The sequence below is a fragment of the Nipponia nippon genome, unplaced genomic scaffold, assembly GCF_047370975.1.
Source record: "Nipponia nippon isolate SJK-2023a ecotype South Korea unplaced genomic scaffold, ASM4737097v1 scaffold_23, whole genome shotgun sequence".
NCBI lineage: Eukaryota > Metazoa > Chordata > Aves > Pelecaniformes > Threskiornithidae > Nipponia > Nipponia nippon.
In genome coordinates, this window is record NW_028262340.1 from 2,116,127 (window position 1) to 2,132,150 (window position 16,024).

Genomic DNA, 16,024 nt, shown 5'->3' on the forward strand with positions numbered 1-16,024 from the left:
TCCTTTCCTTTCCCTGAAATCAGTAATTCTTTCAGGTTAACGTCTGTCTCAAGTGTCCCAGCAAGCACCAAGCACTGAGAAGATGGCTTACCATTGCGAAATAGGAACCGCTCAGTTGTTACGGCCACGGTGTGAGTCCGAGTAACGCGTCCACCTTGGAGTCCCCAGGATAGAGTCTGTGTGCTTTGTCCTCCCCAGATACAGGTTTTTCCTGTGACATATCCCAGATGCTTTTAAGAAAATACGGTCGATACGTTCAGAGACAGAACCACCCCGTAGCTGTCCCTTCTATACAACCTCTGTGTAGTGCACACAGCGCCGGTTTGCTGTCGTGTGTGCGCCAAGTGCTTTGCACGGGCAGCGTGGTGTTAGCACGGATGGCTCCACACGGTTTGCAGACCCCCTTTTGAAGGCTGTTGTGGCTGAGGATGCGGGAGAAACAACGCCAATATCTTGGAGGAGTCCTGTCCCTTCTTTGGGGTTTTTGCCCCTTTATTCTCCCCTAGCGTCCCTAAGAGCTTCGGGAGCTTCCAGCCTCCGCGTACTGCGCTTGAGCAGGGAGCTGTTTCATTCTGGTTATTGGTAAGATCCCATTGAAGCCTGGGATCTGGCAAAGTCACTGTGTTCCCAGCCACACTGGCATAAAGGAGCTTGAGGTGTTCCAAGGTTTCTGGCCTTTGGTGGTTGACAGATGGGTTTCAGAAGCACTTGCTTAGGTTAGGAAAGCTGTCCCCTACATGGTCTCTTAATTCCCAGTAGGATGTTGAGCATCATGGGGAGGCCTGCAGTCAGCATCAGGAGAGAGAGATGGGTAGAAAGCTGGAGTAATTCATGTTTATTTTGAATCTCCAAAAACACGAGGAGGTTTTTCTCAGAAAACCTCTGACAGAGAAGACTTTGTCTGTACAAACTGTGCTTTCCCTCTTAACTAAGAGATAAGGCATAGGTGATAACAGTCTGCGTGCTAAACCCTTTCCTCTTACACCTGGTTGCAGATGATCAGGAGCTAGGTTTCCACCTCGGTGCGTTAGTGCTATGACTCTTACTTGCTCCAGGCTTTCAAAAAACAAGCGGTAATTCTGAGCTCTTCGAATGCCATGGAAAACGTCAGTACGCCATCGCTCAGCTTGTTGCTGTTGGGGTTCCTTTACCTGAGAGGTGATTTACTGTTCCTTTGAATATCCTGGTCCTTCCAGCAGTAAGGAATATCACTTGGTCACCTTTTGGAGTTCTTGCTCAGCTAAGTCATCGGGTAGATGGACACGATGATGGCCACACCACTGGGAAGGTAGCATAAGAAAGAGATGTGAACAAGAAGCTCTCAATTCGTCTTCTCCTTGAGGTTTGGCACCAGCGTGGGAGAAGTCAGAACATGTTTGCCCAGCTCAGAGCCAGGGGAACTGAATTAGGCCGTTATCAGATACTTAATCCTCATATAGTGTTTCCTGCACGGGAGCTTCCTTCAGGCATTGATGGCAGAGGAGTGCAGTTCACTCAGCTCTTCTTTTATTTTATTTAATACTTTTATTTCAGATGCCGTCATGTGCACAGCTGCCAGGAGAGGGTCTGTTCTCTTTGCAGACAGCTCTACCGATCTTGGCCTTGAAGATCTTCCCTCCTTTGCAAAGACTTCTTGTAGCTTTTTTTTTTTTTCCAGGTGGTTTGCCCTCGCTGCCTCACGTTGGCTTTTCAGGTGGCAGGTTCCCATGCCATAAGAACATTTTTCCTGGGAGGACTTTGTCCCACCCAGGAAAAACCATACTCGCTCAAGGCATCTTGCGGTCTTTGACCAGCAGAGGGATCCCGAGCCCTGCAAGAAAGGGAAGAGTCCTCTGCCATAGCTCGGAAGCAAATTTCGAGAAATTACAGGCAAGGAAACAGCGTTTCAAGGTTTAAGTTGGTTCCTATCAACACTGGCAGTTTGCTAGCTTTGTGATGAAGCATTACCTGCTCCCCATACCTGTTACTGGGTAACTCAGCAGCTGTCTTAATGTGGATAAAAATCTTTGGGGCATTTGTGAAAGCACAGGGTTTTTTAAAGTATTTATTTATTGTTTTTAATTCATTGGTATTTACCTGTATTTAATAGTGATTTGGTTCTTATATCCAGAATTTTTGTACTTGCGTCTTGCTGCCTTTTTCTTATCTAGTTTTGTCTTAATTCTGTCCCCGCCCTCAGTATGCTGCTTTTAAATCAGTCCTTTGCACGGCAGCAGGATAGGTGGAAAAAAAACCGGAGGATGGAGGATCAGGTAATTAGAAACAGCAAGTTAGCAAGTGGTGGAATTGACAATTCATCTGTTTTAGATGGTTTCGACACAGAGTGAGGAACAGAAGTTGGTACAGTCTGTTCTTTGCTGAATCTGTAGCTGATCCTAACAATACAACGGTGCCACGCTAAGGAACTGCGCTCGAACACGTCCTCATCTAAATCATTTGGGGGGGCAGCTCCCTCAGCTTAGTTGAGAATACTTCCTAGCCGAACCATGTCAGAAACCCACCTCGGTGGAAAAGGAGTGATTAGAAGTGAAACGGCAGGCACAGGTTGTAGATGAATCCCTCGGCCGCTTTATTTCATTTTGTGAAATACCCTTGTTCTTATGACTCGCAGGAGGGCTCACGAATGGGAGTGGCCGTTACATCTCTGCTGCTCCTGGAGCTGAAGCCAAGTACCGCAGCGCAAGCAGTGCCTCCAGCCTCTTCAGCCCCAGCAGTACGCTCTTCCCTTCATCTCGCTTGCGCTATGGGATGTCTGACGTTATGCCCTCTGGCCGAAGCAGGCTGCTTGAAGACTTTCGCAATAACCGGTACCCTAATTTACAGCTGAGGGAGATTGCTGGTCACATCATGGAGTTCTCCCAAGATCAGCATGGATCCAGGTGGGATTAAAAACTTTGCGCTGTGGGAAGCTTTTGGGACCGCTGCTCTTTGAGTTAGGCTCGTTTGCAGTTTGCATCACGTCCTGAAGCAAAGAGGCAGAACAGGGAAAAGGAGGTGTGAAAAGCCAAGTAGTGTAACGTTCTGACCCTTCTTTTTGAAAGATTGTTTGGGTACAAATGCTGATAGCAGGAGTCCCTCCTCTAAAGAGGAGCTTGCTTGCTTCGTAATTTGCTTGCTAGTCCCACTGGCATAGCTTAACTCCTTTTAAAGAGCCGCCTGGACGCGAGACCTTGCTGTATTATTCTACCGAGATCCGCTTTGCTTGGAATGCAGAGATTTTTGGGGTACCCACAATGACGTGTGGCCATGGGCCTCATGGCTGCGACCACCCGCGGTTTCGGATAGCTGGATAGGGCAGCTGTGTTTTGAAGATTTGTGTTTTGTAAGAGCTCAGTGTATGAAGCTTTTGAATGGGTTTGTATTAACAAATGCGTTGGGGGCATATATGCCAGTGGCATCACACCAGCCCTGTTTTTCAGGTTTATTCAGCTGAAACTGGAGCGTGCTACCCCAGCAGAACGTCAGCTTGTGTTCAACGAGATCCTCCAGGCAGCTTATCAGTTGATGGTCGATGTATTTGGAAATTACGTCATCCAGAAGTTCTTTGAGGTAAGTCTGCATTTCCCTGCAAGTCTTACTCAGATGCCTGCTGTCCTGAGGTATTGGATGAGCTCGTAGAAACCCTTCTGTTTGCCTAAAACGATGGATAACTGTCAACAGGGATGTCGTCTCCTCCCCACAAGCTGCTGCCTCAGTCCTGTTGGGGTGACTGAGGCGTGGGACTCAAAGATTAATGTGAAAAGTAACGCTTTGCTTTGAGATGCAAAAGTTGTAGGAATAAATAGCAACCTACCCAGGAGGTGTAGGTCCACCGAGACCTCTCAGGGATGCTGGGCTGAGCTGTCAGTACTCACATGTTTAGGAACAAAAGAAACTTTTCCGGTGAAGAGCATCCACTGGAAGAAAGTGTTGTGTTTTCATACCAGGAGGTTGGGCAGACGCCCATCTCTCCCTCTTGAAACTGGTCTGTTCTTTCTCCACCAAGCCTTGGTGGTTCTTTTATCCGGTAATTTTATACCAGCCCTGTCCAGGGTTAGTGAACGGGCACGTGTCACCCTGGTGGCTCCACCGCCTCTGACTCTGGAGTTTGCTCCACGTCTCAGGCATATCTGACAGACACACCGCAGGCGTCGGGCTTGTGCCTGTTCGCATCCATTGAGGCGTGGTTGGTGTTTTCTTTCATTTCAGTAGGCACAGTGTTTCTTGTTCCACACTTCGGCGTGGGAGGGCTGCTGTGCCGCTTGGCCACCTGAGGGTTTTGTGCTTGTAGTGATTGGTTTTCATCTTCCCAGTTTGGCAGCCTGGAACAGAAGTTAGCCTTGGCAGAACGTATCCGTGGGCACGTTCTGTCCCTGGCTCTGCAGATGTACGGCTGCAGGGTGATCCAGAAGGCCCTTGAGTTTATTCCCCCAGACCAGCAGGTAATTGTAAGTTTCAATTTTAACTTTCTTCTTGATGTTTAACGTTCCTTGCCGTTTGGTGACCTGAACTGCGACCTTCTGTTCCTCTTGTGGCTGGTGTTCTTTTGGTTTGGTTTATAGCATGGTTTTGGTACGTTTTATGTGCGTGATAAGTTGGTGACACCATTCTTGGGCCTCAGTTATATCCTCGTTCCACTTAACTGGTAATGGTTCTCTGTTAATTCCCTGAAATCAGATGATGTACGTAGGGGAAACTGAGAACGATAGTGAATTAGAAGATACTTTTAAATCCCTTGAAGGAAGCAGTGCCAGAGTTTTGCCTTTAATATTCGCTGAGCTATCACTGCTTTGATATGTGGGTCAGTATTCCACTTTCCTGCAGTGAGGCGTACGAGGAGCTCCTAGTTCCTGTCCCGTCGCGCCTGGCGTTGGAGAGACGTGGGTGATAGCCAGAGTCCCGCTCAAAGCTCATTAATAAAGGAATTCCTCTAGGGTTTTATGAACAATGAATTAAGATGAAAAATACGCTAGGCAAGCTAGCTAATAAAGGTGTTGGGAATCGTAATACGAGAATCTCAATGTAGGTTATTGAATTAAAAAACTGAAACGGGCTTTAGGAATGCCCATTCCCTTTAGGTCGAGCCTGGGCTGAGCTGGTGAGATACTGGTCAGCAGGGCGGGGGTGGTGGCCCAAACTCCGGCACTTCTGGTCCGAGGATTTACTGGCTGTCTTCTTCCAGAATGGTGTTTTTGAGTACGCTGTACTCCTGAAATGCCTGGTTTTGTATGAGTTGCAAAACCGAACTTGGCCAATTTTGTAATGTCATTAAATTCCCCCCAAACTGTCATTCTCTGTTTTCTGATTGTGAATCTTGTGGCCTGCATGTGTGTTATTTTAGTCATATCTAAACCTTATCTTCTCGGTTTCCTTAGTTATCATGCAATATCACCTTGCCTATGTAAAACACTAGCAAGTTCTTATCCCCGTGCGGACCCCATTTTAGTGACATATGAAGGTGATACCTGAGAAGTTGGTGAAGTTTGGGCGTTTTAGCTTGCTTTCTCTTTCGGGGGAGCAGAGGAGGGAATGGAGATGCACAGTAAAGTTGTGTATCAGCACAATTTCTTAAATTTGGATACTTACCTTGTAAGAGGGCACTCGTTTCATGAAATGAGTGCTTCATCTTCATTTTGTACTAGCATTTTTCTTGGTGGTTTCTGTAGCACAGCAGGCTTCATCTCAGCACTTGGCCACTGGAAAACTTTCAGTTTGAAAGACATCAGCGCATCCTTCATACCTTCCATATTCGTTACCACGTTTAGCAGTGAAAACTTTGCATTTATCAGCCGTGAATCCTGGTGGTGCTTTCTGTTTGTCTTTCTCTCCTCCTAATAGAATGAGATGGTACGGGAGTTGGATGGCCATGTCCTGAAGTGCGTGAAAGACCAGAACGGTAATCATGTGGTGCAGAAGTGTATTGAGTGTGTGCAGCCTCAGTCCCTGCAGTTTATCATTGATGCGTTTAAGGGACAGGTAAGTCCTTAACCAAGATACTGACTCTAATTCCTTTTATTCTTATATGTTGCTTTGAATAGCGTGACAGTGGCTGTAACTTGTTCAAATATTTTGAATTTGAAATGTTAGCAAGCATCCGTTGAAAGTGTTAGGGAGCCTGGAAACACTTTGGTCATGTCTCGGTTACTGTTTTTGTGCAGGTATATCACAGTAAAGCATCCTTGCAAAAATCTGTTTTCCTGGAACAGCAAGTATTTTTTGGCTGATGGAGGGGAAAACAAGTTTCTCAGTAATCCATCTTCATAGTAAGGGTGGTGAGCAGAGTTTTGTGATGGGTATAGTAAAATTCATTATGATCCTCTCTGTGAGGATGGCTTAGAGGACTGCTGTTTCCCGAGGGTCTTGGCCCAGGGGAAAAACATGAGTTTCACCTAGAGAAGGGCAGTTACTTGTGCTTCATTCTCCCAGTTTTTCCTTGGTATCCTCCTGAGCTGATGCCCTGGATATTAATTGCGTAGCTGGCTTTATTCTGCCTCTAGTCAGCTCGTCTTCCATTACAAAACCGCTGGTTTAGGCGTTTCCAGCTTCAACTTAATTGGCTTTGGAGGGGGGCTTTGAAGTATTGAGGGTTTTGCCGTGGGGATGTGAGGATAGCCCGGGGTTTTTATAGCAGGAACCAGGCTTTATTAGTTTGGCTGCTCCTGGAACAGCTGTGAGAGTGGGGACTTGCTTGGCTATGTCAAAACAAGCAGGATTCTAGCTGGAAACTTGCTCAGCAGATTTGCTGGTTAGAGTTTAGCTTTGCACCTTCCACTAGGGAGTTAGGTGAGGCAGAAATGCCTCTGGGAACTTGGTTGATGGCACTGACGTTTCTTTGACCAGCCGTCCCAGTTTCATCTGAACTTTCCTATGAAAGATTAAACTTATCACCTCAAGACTATTCTTCTGCAGTTAATTGCACTTCAAGTCCGGCTTTCCTGCACAGTTTACTCAATAGTTATTAAAAATTTGTAGACTGTCAATTTAACTTCAGTGCTTGGATTTGCTGCTTTTGTTAATTTTAAGCAACCAAATAGGACTCTGTGCTTTAGACGGAAAACTGTGAAGCGATGCTGAAATGTGTCGTGTTCTTAACCAACAGATTTGGTAATCCGTTAGAAATGAGAAAGAAGGTTCTCTGTTGTCACTTCTCCTAAGCACAGTTAAGGCTTTTAAACAAATCCAAATAGTCGAGGAAAATCCTTTGCTGAGCATTTTTAACCTTTCTGGTTCATACCATTTCTTACGTAGCTTAAAACAGGTAGCTGGCAAACAGTGTGCTGGATTTATTCTTCTGAAACCGTTTTTTAACACAGCTTCTAATAATGCTTGGCTGTCCCAGTGTTGCTCTTATTAATCAAGAGGCTTTACCGTTTGTTTTCCTGTCCCATGAATGGGGAAGCTGAAGCACAGGCAGGGCTGTGATGTGCCTGCCATCACCCAGCTGCTCCTGTGGCGGTGGGGAGCAGATGTTTCCAGTTTGGGTTTACGCTGTCTGGAGCTGCCGTGCTGCAAGCTGACGTTACCTACCATGCCCGGGACAAACCACCGTGTGTTCATTTAATTCCGAAAGGTTTCTAGGATTGACAAAGACTAACAGAGGCGTTGCTGCCTGTGCTTGCCTGTCTTTGTTGAACGCAGGTTTTTGCCTTGTCTACGCATCCCTATGGCTGTCGTGTGATCCAGAGGATCCTCGAGCACTGTCTTCCTGAGCAGACCCTTCCCATCTTGGAGGAACTTCACCAACACACCGAGCAGCTTGTTCAGGTCAGTGTGGGAAGGGGGAATGCGGGTGCTATGAGATGTTTCTTGGTTACTGCTTTGTGCTAGGAAAGCTCTTGGCAGCCTATTTGGCACTGCGGCTGTAGTGCTGCTGGGGTCATCTGAACACAGGGATTCTGTTCCTGAGGAGGAATGGGAAGGAACGTGGCAGACCGGGACTTGTTTTGGCTATGTGCAGATATCCAGCAGGTATCAAAGTTGTAGTTACTTTCCTTTTTGAAAAGGATCGTAAGTATTGAGGGGGGTGCACGTCCTGACGCTTCACTCCAGAAGTTACAGTGCAAGTACGGTCTTAAGGGAGTTGATGCGAAGAGCTGATTACTTCTAGGAAAAGAAAATGCCAGGTAATTGGGGTTCTTAACATGTGTTGTTTTTACGCACATCTCCTTCCTGGCTGCCTTTCCTCTTCCTTGCAGTCCTTCCAGGAACTTGTTTTTCTAGGATTCTGCTGTTGGGGCACAATGGATATAACAGCAAATGGACCCCGTCCTGTATGCGCACGTATTTAGCACATGGGAAGTGGGAAGAGGTTGGGCACGGAGGCGAGGCATCGGGTCATGCCTCTGGTATCGTGAGCAGGGAAAATACGTATCTTGTGATCCGAATATACAGACATTCGGAGTATGAACATGCATAAGGACAGTCTCCCGTAGCTAGAACCCTGGCACAGCCTTACAGGATGTGTGATTTAGTATGTTTGAACCTGGAGAAAGCAAAGAAACTTGAAATAAGCAGAGTATTGACATTTCATGTTCAAGGAAATTGTTTTGAGTTTTATAATTGGTACAAAGATGTAGTATCTTACCTCCTGGTAAAACTCTAGAATGCACATTTCTGTAGAAGTAGAAAGTATTTACATGATTTATACAGTAGATATTTTAATTAGTGTTTAGTTCAAGTTTGTAAGTCTTAATGCACATTGGGAACTAGTTTGATATTAATGGTTCCTGTCCACGTTTTATCACACACTTCTGCTGTCTCTCAAACAGGATCAGTATGGGAACTATGTTATCCAGCATGTACTAGAACATGGTCGGCCTGAGGATAAGAGCAAGATTGTAGCAGAAATTAGAGGCAACGTGCTCGTGTTGAGTCAACATAAATTTGCTAGGTATGAATTTGTTCCTTAAAGTCTCCACGCCCCGTGGGAGCATGGACACGTGCTAGAGTTGCAGAAGAGTTAGGGGTGGGGTGTAGGTAGGTGAAAGGAGGTGAAACTTAACTTTTCGCTTAACAACAGAGTGCTATTTATAACTGCTTGTAAACTGGGATGAGTGGCTGGCAAGGTAAGTTTTACTTGTAATGAGTGACTGGCAAGGTAAGTTGTACTTGTAATGAAGGAGGATGAAGATGTGGAAGAGTAGCTCTAATCCAGGTTCCTGAACTTGACCAAGAGTTTTTGTGTGTGTTGGGTTTTTTTGTTTTGTTTTGGTGTTTTTTAAGTGGTCACTATGCCTTGGATAACAACGTGCCAGAAGAGCATTTCGCTGCCTCTGGGATGCTGTGTCAAGCCACAAGGGAGTTTGGAAAATCAATGTAGCAACAATTTGTTTTCATCCCACTTTTCACCAAAGAATCTGTGCTTTCGGTATGCTAAGTCTCGCAGTCCTTTTTTGAGGCATGCCTAATGATATCCTCCTAGGGAAGCCGCAGCAGTCCAAGGTTGTTAGTCCAGATGCTGCAGAGCTACACGTGGGTAGGAGCAAAATCCAGGTGCCTTAGTGGATGTCAAGATGAAGTAATACTTCCCACATCTGTAAATTCCTTTTGTGTGTGTTTCTAGCCATTTGAACATGAAGGCTGAGCTCTTCAAAGGCTTAATATTCTCACCTTTTTACAATTAGTAAAATAGTGCTTTAATACTTACGGACACAAGGGAAGTGTAACATTAACAAGAATTAGAAGAGCATGGTCTTAATGTTATTATTTCAGGTTCTTCCTCCCTGACTTGCCTTGCTCTTTTTTTCTAAACCTCTTTCCAGATGGAGCGTTAATTAGTGTAGGATGTCCCCTGAGCTGAGCACGAGTTGTGGCAAACCGCTTGGTGATTTTGTGATTCAGTCAGGGATGCAGAAGATAAGACTAGCAAAACTCTCTGTCCCCTTTCCTATATCCTATTTAACTTGGCTCTCTGGAGAGCCGAGGCTAGTCATCTAATATATTCAGGAATTTTGGAAGTTCTCTGCCTCTGCTAAGATCTTCGTTCCTGAATAAGCATTTCCCTGTTGTTCTAACCTTGGACCTCCGTTCCCATCAAGCTCCAGTACTGAGAAAACCAAACAAAGAACAACTCATCTGTTTCTCCGATGGGCATGCTATGAGAACAGACGCTGATCTCAAATACAGCATCATTGTAGAGTTGTACAAATTTGGGTGAAATAAAACCTGAACTGGTCCTTTACCCAAATTCCCACTCAGATCCCAGGTTCCTTGGACTGCCCTTCTGTTTCACATTGCTGAACTCCTGTGCCAGCACGTACGTCTCTCCCAAATGGTCTGCCCTTGCTAGAAGCACGAGAGATCTCCTTGGGGTTGAATGCGAGAGCCCGGTGGAGATGTTGCGTGCTCACAGATTGTCCTTCTCTTATTGTTGCAGCAACGTGGTGGAGAAATGCGTTACTCACGCCTCCCGTACGGAGCGTGCCATGTTGATCGATGAGGTGTGCACTATGAATGATGGCCCTCACAGTGCCTTATACACCATGATGAAAGATCAGTACGCCAACTACGTGGTACAGAAGATGATCGATGTGGCAGAGCCAGCTCAGCGGAAGATTGTCATGCACAAGGTAAGCAGCTGCCATCGATTGATAAGGATGTAAGGCTTGTCACTGCCACACTGGTCGTGGAGAGAAAATAAGGCTGAGATGATTGCTTTTGCCATTAGAATTTCCCCACGATGGAGGTATTTCAAAGTTGCATATTTCAATAGTAGCTGAAATATGAAAATGTGAAATAACGAGATGCTGTTTGGACTTAAAGCTAGCTGGTTGCTTCTAGCAACCTCTTCTGACCTAGTAACCTAGTTCTGCACTCACGGCATAGCAAACGCTGCTCAAAACCACCGAGACTTACTGCAGCAGCGCCTTCGGGTTGGTGCCTTGCGAGGGACCCTCCGAAGGTCTGGCGATGACGACACGCTTGCCCTCACTGAGAACAGCGTTTGCTGATGAGAGCAGCTCTATGCGCTCAGTGGAGCCGAGCCAGACCTCAACGCGCCCGAAGCCCGAGCGTGGACCCGCTGGTTGCGTTTCTGAGGGCTGCCGGCGCTGCCCTGTCGCTTCACGTCCCCGCTTTACAGCCCCGGTCGGGACAGTCGGGCTGGCTGCTGGCACCGCGCGCGCGGGGCGTCTTGCGGTAGCGTCTGCGCCGGCAGCCATTAATCACGTTCTCTGTCGCTCAGTTTTGAATACGGTTTTGATGAGGGACTTCCACGGTTTAGCATTGTGCTGCAGCGTTTGAATGCACAACAGTTTCAGGACTTAATAGTTGTCAAAAATGAAGACGCTTTGGAATTAACTGTGCGTCGCTGCCAGTCCTACCTCCCAAGGCTATATGCCTGCTGCCCCAAGGGCAGGAAGCTCTAAAAATCAGGTGATGTCTTCATTTTCCTGCTTTTAAAGGTCACATTTGTGGGCCTTTGTAGTTGTAATGAATGGAAAAAAATATGCTTTTAAACATGCAGTGAAACTGAGATTATCTTCTTCAGTCACATGTTTTAGGGTCTGTTACTTTGTGAAAAATAGTAGCTATAGCTAGACCTCTTATTAGAAATAAAATACTGACTAATGCTGGCTTGGAAAACCCCATGTTTGTTTATTTTTAAGAGGAACTGTGAGGAGTGTCAGGTATTCAAATCCCAAAGAAATCAAGTGTATTTAAGAATCCTTGAGTAAAATGGACCGAGCGATTTTTCTGTAAAAAGAAGTGGGTGTTATCTGTGTAAGGGAGCTGACTTTTACCTACACAAGGCAGTTGATCAGTATGGAAACTACATACAGGCAGCTGAAAGAATCTCCAGGGAGATTAATTCTGAGGTTTAGGAATCATTCAGAGTAGTTCTTTTAAACCAAAATCTGTATTAGTCCAAAAGAACTTAAAAAGATAATTAAATAGAAATGTATGGCAAGGGATATATGCAGTTTAACTGTAGCAGAATGACCTGTAGCTTTCCCAATCTATATATAGATATGTATATATTAAAAAAAAATATATATATATATGAATGATCTTCACTGACATGTTCTTTCTGCTGTCAAGCAAAGTCTTTTGAATCAAATGCTAATTAGGTTATCAGTGTGGATGTCAAAAATAGAACTGGGATGACAGCTAAATAGGACTGACTGAAGATTTCAGCTACGTTATCGAGCTGAATGAAAGCCGGGGAAAATTGGGTGTATCGACTGTTGCTTGTGGATTGTGAAAATTGCGATGAGTACAAACAAGCAGTTTGTGTTATTGTTAAAGACGGCACTTTTATTTTTAAAAAATATTGGAAAGTAATTTCAATAGTCAGTTCTATCAGTTAAAAAAAGAAAAAGGTTAGAAATGAAGATGGAACAACGACTGAACTGCTGGACCCGGGGAGCTTTTCTTCTCCTTAACCTGAGAGCAGCAGTCAGCCCTTCTCGGAAATGGGATGCGGGGAGGGCCAAGGCATCCATTTATGATTATTACGAGATGGGTCCTTGAACTGAAATAGGGTTTTAAACGGTTAGAGGCTGAGCTGCTTGTTTAGGCTGCGCTTGGGATGGGTTTCCCATGGGAGCTTTACGGCCAGTGCTGGCTCAGGCAGTGACGGTGATGGATCTGCCCGAGGAGCGGGGCGTGCGGCACATCGCGGTCTGCCCGCTCCCTCGCCCTGTCCGCGGCCTCCACCGCAGAGTAGCAAGTCCGTTGTAATTGCGTTACTGAAGGAACGTGCTGGTGGGGTGGGATATTTCTCATCTAGGAAGGAAAATGAATTGCTCTTACGTCTCCTTTCTCTGAAACTGTCCAGGAGAATTTCAGCAGCATAATGATGTTACTACAACACAACCGGCTTTCCTTGCTCGGGTGCTCTGGCAGTAAAGGCGGTTTTCCTCTGGCTGCAGTCGTTAGTACAGCGACTTTTACTGTGAAGCGGTGCGAGCGGGTGAAGATTGCTTCCGCAGACCTCTCCTCTGCTTAAAATAAATATTTTAGTTGTCGGGTTCCGAAATGAAACTGCTGTTCAGCCCAGGAACGCTGCATACCTCTCCTAGTAGCTCTTTCGAATAGACCGCTGAAATTCATACCAGCAACTCTTTCGGGCTTTTTTAGCGGTTTGTTGAAGTTCAGCCTGTAGCCTGGAAGGAGGCAGAAGATCCTGCTCACGTTCAGCAAAAGCTAGACCCCTCCGATGCCTTTTCTGCCTTAGCGTGTCTGCCCCGGGCTGGGGCAGGGTGTCAGGGCACCCTTGGGAAGCTCGAGCACCCAGGGCTCGCGTCCTTCCAGCCTCCGCTCTTGGGACAAAGCCTTGTAGTCGCCCACACGCTCGAATCCAACTGGATTCCAGTAATATGGCTCAAAACGATGCCACCTGCTTGACCAGAAGTTCTTCCTAAAAATAGCTTCAGGGAGTTAGGGAACATTAGCCTGATTCACCGTAATTGAGGTGATTACAGCAAATGGCACTTTAATATTTCAAGCATTTTTGTGGTCTTCTGCTGGTGGCCGGCACCCTGACCGTCCGGTACCCAGAGCTCCCTCAGGATCGACGTGGCCGTCATTCGGGTTCCTAACCTTCACTCGCTCTTCTTTTATCTCCTAGATCCGGCCTCACATCGCTACCCTGCGTAAATACACCTACGGCAAACACATTCTGGCCAAGCTGGAGAAGTACTACATGAAGAACGGGGTGGACCTAGGGCCCATCTGTGGACCACCGAACGGGATCATTTGAGGCAGCGAACCGGGGAAGGAGCTCACTGGCCATCGGCATCTACAACCAGCAACCGACAATATTCCAGTATACAGTTAGAACAGGTTTTATGGTTGCTAACCTGCTAAAAAAAGAAAAAAAGAAAAGCCTTTGTAAATTTCTTTAATTTTATTATGCATAACATGTACTAATTATTTTTTTTAATTAACTAATTGCCCTGCTGTTTTACTGGTGTATAGAATACTTGTACATAGGTATCAAATGTACATGGAAGGCCACATTTTTGTTCACTGTTGTATCTATATTCCAAATGTGGAAACTTTCAGGGTGGTTGGTTTGAAGAAAACAAACAAAAAAACCCGTTTTTAATTCATCTGCCTTGCAGGCACCTTTTTTGCAAATACCTGTTTTTTTTCTCCTTTTAGTCAAAAGTCAGCAAGAAGTTTGAATTTTAGTTAAACGGCACAAACGCCGCATTTAACGCTGTTTATAAATAAATAAATAAAAAATTCAACTCGCTAAAGCTTCAGTTTAAAAAAAAAAATAAGTTTTTGAAACTTTTTAATTGCCTTTTTTTTTTTTTTTTTTGAGTAGAACATGCTAAAGGAGGTAGCTTAGCTGTCGTTTTGGGGAAGAAAACGTACACGCCCAGAAAGTTTTTAAAGCGCGGGGCGGGTGGACTGGCTTACCGCCGCCTCTGTTTGTTCTGTTACCATTGAGAGACACAATTTGATTATTTAGCATGAGGGAAAAAAAAAAAAAAAAAAAATCCAACTCGGCTTTGGTCTTGCTTCTATAAATATATAGTGTATACTTGGTGTAGACTTTACATATATAAAAATTTGTAGTATTTTCTTGTTTTGATGTCTGATCTGTATCTATAATGTACCCTAGTAGTGGAACATACTTCTGACTGTACAATTGTACATTTGTAAACCTCTGTAATGTAAATGTGGAGAAGTTTGAATCGACATAAACCCGTTTTTTGGTAAGAAAAAAGAATTAGCAAAACCTGTGCATTTCAGTGTATATTCACACCTTTTATGGTCGTAGCATATAGTGTTGTATATTGTAAATTGTAATTTCAACCAGAAGTAAATTTTTTCTTTTGAAGGAAATGTTCTCTTTATACAGCCTAGTTAATGTTTAAAAAAAAAAACAACAAATAAATGCTTGGTTTTATTTGTCACCTAGTTGAACAGTAGCGATCCTTTCTAAATGTTATACAAAAATGATTCAGTTCAAAATAGTGTTTTTTTGAATCTTAAAAAGTAATGTTTTGCTTATTTTGTGACAGTAAGAAACAGAAAGTGCAAAAGTACAGAACCCCCTAGTTTTCCTTACAATCAGAGTCCCTTTTCACCTTGTAAAGTGTGAATCACCTTCCCTTTTTGTACAGAAGATGAACTGTATTTTGCATTTTGTCTACTTGTAAGTGAATGTAACATACTGTCAATTTTCCTTGTTTGAATATAGAATTGTAACACTACACGGTGTACATTTACAGAGCCTTGTGTATATTTCCAATGAACTTTTTTGCAAGCACACTTGTAACCATATGTGTATAATTAACAAACCTGTGTATGCTTATGCCTGGGCGACTATTTTTTGTAACTCTTGTGTAGATTGTCTCTAAACAACGTGTGATCTTTATTTTGAAAAATACAGAACTTTGGAATCTGGCTTTGTGTTTGCTTCGCACGCCTTCGGGAGAGGGCCGTCCCCGCGGCTCTTTGCCTCTCTTTTTTAATCGCAGGGCGGCCGTGTCCGCTCGGAGCAGCGGCTACGGGTGGGAAAGGAAGAGCGGAGCGACCGCGGCTCTGTGGCTGCCGCCCGCTCCTGCCCTCCCTCCGCCTGGGCCCTGGGATTTTGGATTCCTCTCCCCTTTGAGCACATCCAGAGCCCGTACAAACTCGTCGCACCCACAGCCTCCGTCCCCCGGGCAGCGGTTGGAGGGGAGCAACCCCCCAGCCTCTCCTGGTTGTGCAAGGGGCAGGGAGCGGCTTTCCCTGGTGCCTCTCCCTTCCCCTCCTGCCCTCCCCTCCTGGCAGGCTCGGGCTGGGGCTCCACACAGTCGATGGCTGTGCAGAAGCTGGTCCCATCCTCTTCCTCGCTTGCTGGGGTGGGAGCAGGAAAGACGCTGGGAGGGACTGGGGAGCGGCACCCGTCCGTGGAGGTGGGGATGCGCCGGTGCCATTGAGTGCCGCGGTGCTTTCTGGCTCCTTGAGACGGGCCAGAAAAGAGCGACCGCGGAGCTCGCGTTCCCAGGGAGTTTCCCCAATCCCAACGCTCAGCTTGGAGCCCAGTGCGGGGCGAGCAGCCGGGCCTGGCCTCGCCTGCGTCGCGGCCCCCTGCCCCACCGTC

At 45.7% G+C, this 16,024-nt stretch overlaps 1 protein-coding gene and 1 non-coding gene across 24 annotated transcripts in view; both read left to right on the top strand.

The window, feature by feature from the left end:
• Positions 1 to 15,342, top strand: part of PUM1 (pumilio RNA binding family member 1) — a 78,455-nt gene extending 63,113 nt beyond the window's left edge. For 19 of the 23 annotated variants that reach the window (XM_087761162.1, XM_087761157.1, XM_087761165.1 and 16 more), the window contains 8 exons: positions 2,612 to 2,879; positions 3,420 to 3,549; positions 4,293 to 4,427; positions 5,818 to 5,955; positions 7,618 to 7,743; positions 8,748 to 8,869; positions 10,355 to 10,547; positions 13,550 to 15,342. In XM_087761162.1, the coding sequence (XP_087617288.1) occupies positions 2,612 to 2,879; positions 3,420 to 3,549; positions 4,293 to 4,427; positions 5,818 to 5,955; positions 7,618 to 7,743; positions 8,748 to 8,869; positions 10,355 to 10,547; positions 13,550 to 13,681 (1,244 nt within the window). In that variant the 3' untranslated portion in view covers positions 13,682 to 15,342. The remainder of the gene's footprint in view (positions 1 to 2,611; positions 2,880 to 3,419; positions 3,550 to 4,292; positions 4,428 to 5,817; positions 5,956 to 7,617; positions 7,744 to 8,747; positions 8,870 to 10,354; positions 10,548 to 13,549) is intronic. The other 4 variants (XM_087761158.1, XM_087761161.1, XR_015705538.1 and 1 more) reach the window with 3 other exon arrangements.
• Positions 10,881 to 10,966, top strand: LOC148055343 (small nucleolar RNA SNORD103/SNORD85). Its single transcript, XR_015705576.1, has one exon. It is a non-coding gene; the product is annotated as a small nucleolar RNA SNORD103/SNORD85 (small nucleolar RNA).
• Positions 15,343 to 16,024: the final 682 nt, after the last annotated feature.